The sequence below is a fragment of the Austrofundulus limnaeus genome, unplaced genomic scaffold, assembly GCF_001266775.1.
Source record: "Austrofundulus limnaeus strain Quisiro unplaced genomic scaffold, Austrofundulus_limnaeus-1.0 Scaffold1026, whole genome shotgun sequence".
Taxonomy (NCBI): Eukaryota; Metazoa; Chordata; class Actinopteri; order Cyprinodontiformes; family Rivulidae; genus Austrofundulus; species Austrofundulus limnaeus.
Genome location: NW_013953428.1, coordinates 140,532 through 141,338, shown reverse-complemented (window position 1 = coordinate 141,338; position 807 = coordinate 140,532). Strand labels below are relative to the sequence as shown.

General features: G+C 40.9%; 1 protein-coding gene across 1 annotated transcript in view; it reads left to right on the top strand.

Moving 5' to 3' along the window:
• Positions 1-807, top strand: part of LOC106533810 (A disintegrin and metalloproteinase with thrombospondin motifs 8) — a gene marked incomplete in the record, with an annotated part of 40,309 nt that overhangs the window by 9,569 nt on the left and 29,933 nt on the right. The window contains 1 exon segment of the mRNA XM_014030248.1: positions 326-565. Coding sequence (XP_013885702.1) covers positions 326-565 — 240 coding nt within the window.

Sequence of the window (807 nt, the reverse complement as noted above, 5' to 3'; positions counted from 1 at the left end):
TCATGTTTGCAACATGTTTGCAAAGTGTTTGTACCGTGTTTGTACCATGCTTATATCATGTTTGCAACATGTTTGCAAAGTGTTTGTACCGTGTTTGTACCATGCTTATATCATGTTTGCAACATGTTTGCAAAGTGTTTGTACCGTGTTTGCAACATGTTTGCAAAGTGTTTGTACCGTGTTTGTACCATGCTTATATCATGTTTGCAACATGTTTGCAAAGTGTTTGTACCGTGTTTGTACCATGCTTGTACCATGTTTGTAACATGTTTGTACCATGTATGTAACATGTTTGTAACGTTTGTAACATGTTTTCCCCCTACAGCACTACATTCTCACCCTCATGTCCATGGCTGCCCAGCTGTACAAGCACCCCAGCATAAAGAACTCAGTGAACCTGGTGGTGGTGAAGCTGCTGGTGGTGGAGGACGAGCAGGCGGGACCGGAGGTCTCCAGCAATGGAGGCGTTGCTCTGAGGAACTTCTGCTCCTGGCAGCAGCTTTTCAACCCACCGAGCCAGAGGCACCTGGAGCACTATGACACTGCCATGCTGTTCACCCGAGAGGTGAGGATTCCCTCTGACCCTGCTCAGACTGTGGGCTGCCGTTTAAAAGTTACACCGTCAAAAATTACCCCCAATACTTTAGTTTTATTTAGCCTCTTATAAGAAAAAAAGAACAGATTTATTTTTCAAAGTCAGTTTTTCACCGTATGATTCATACATTTATAAATGTCATAGTTTATAAACTAAATATTTAACTTACAAATTAAATATTTAGTTAACAAGCTAAATATTTAATTTGTAAG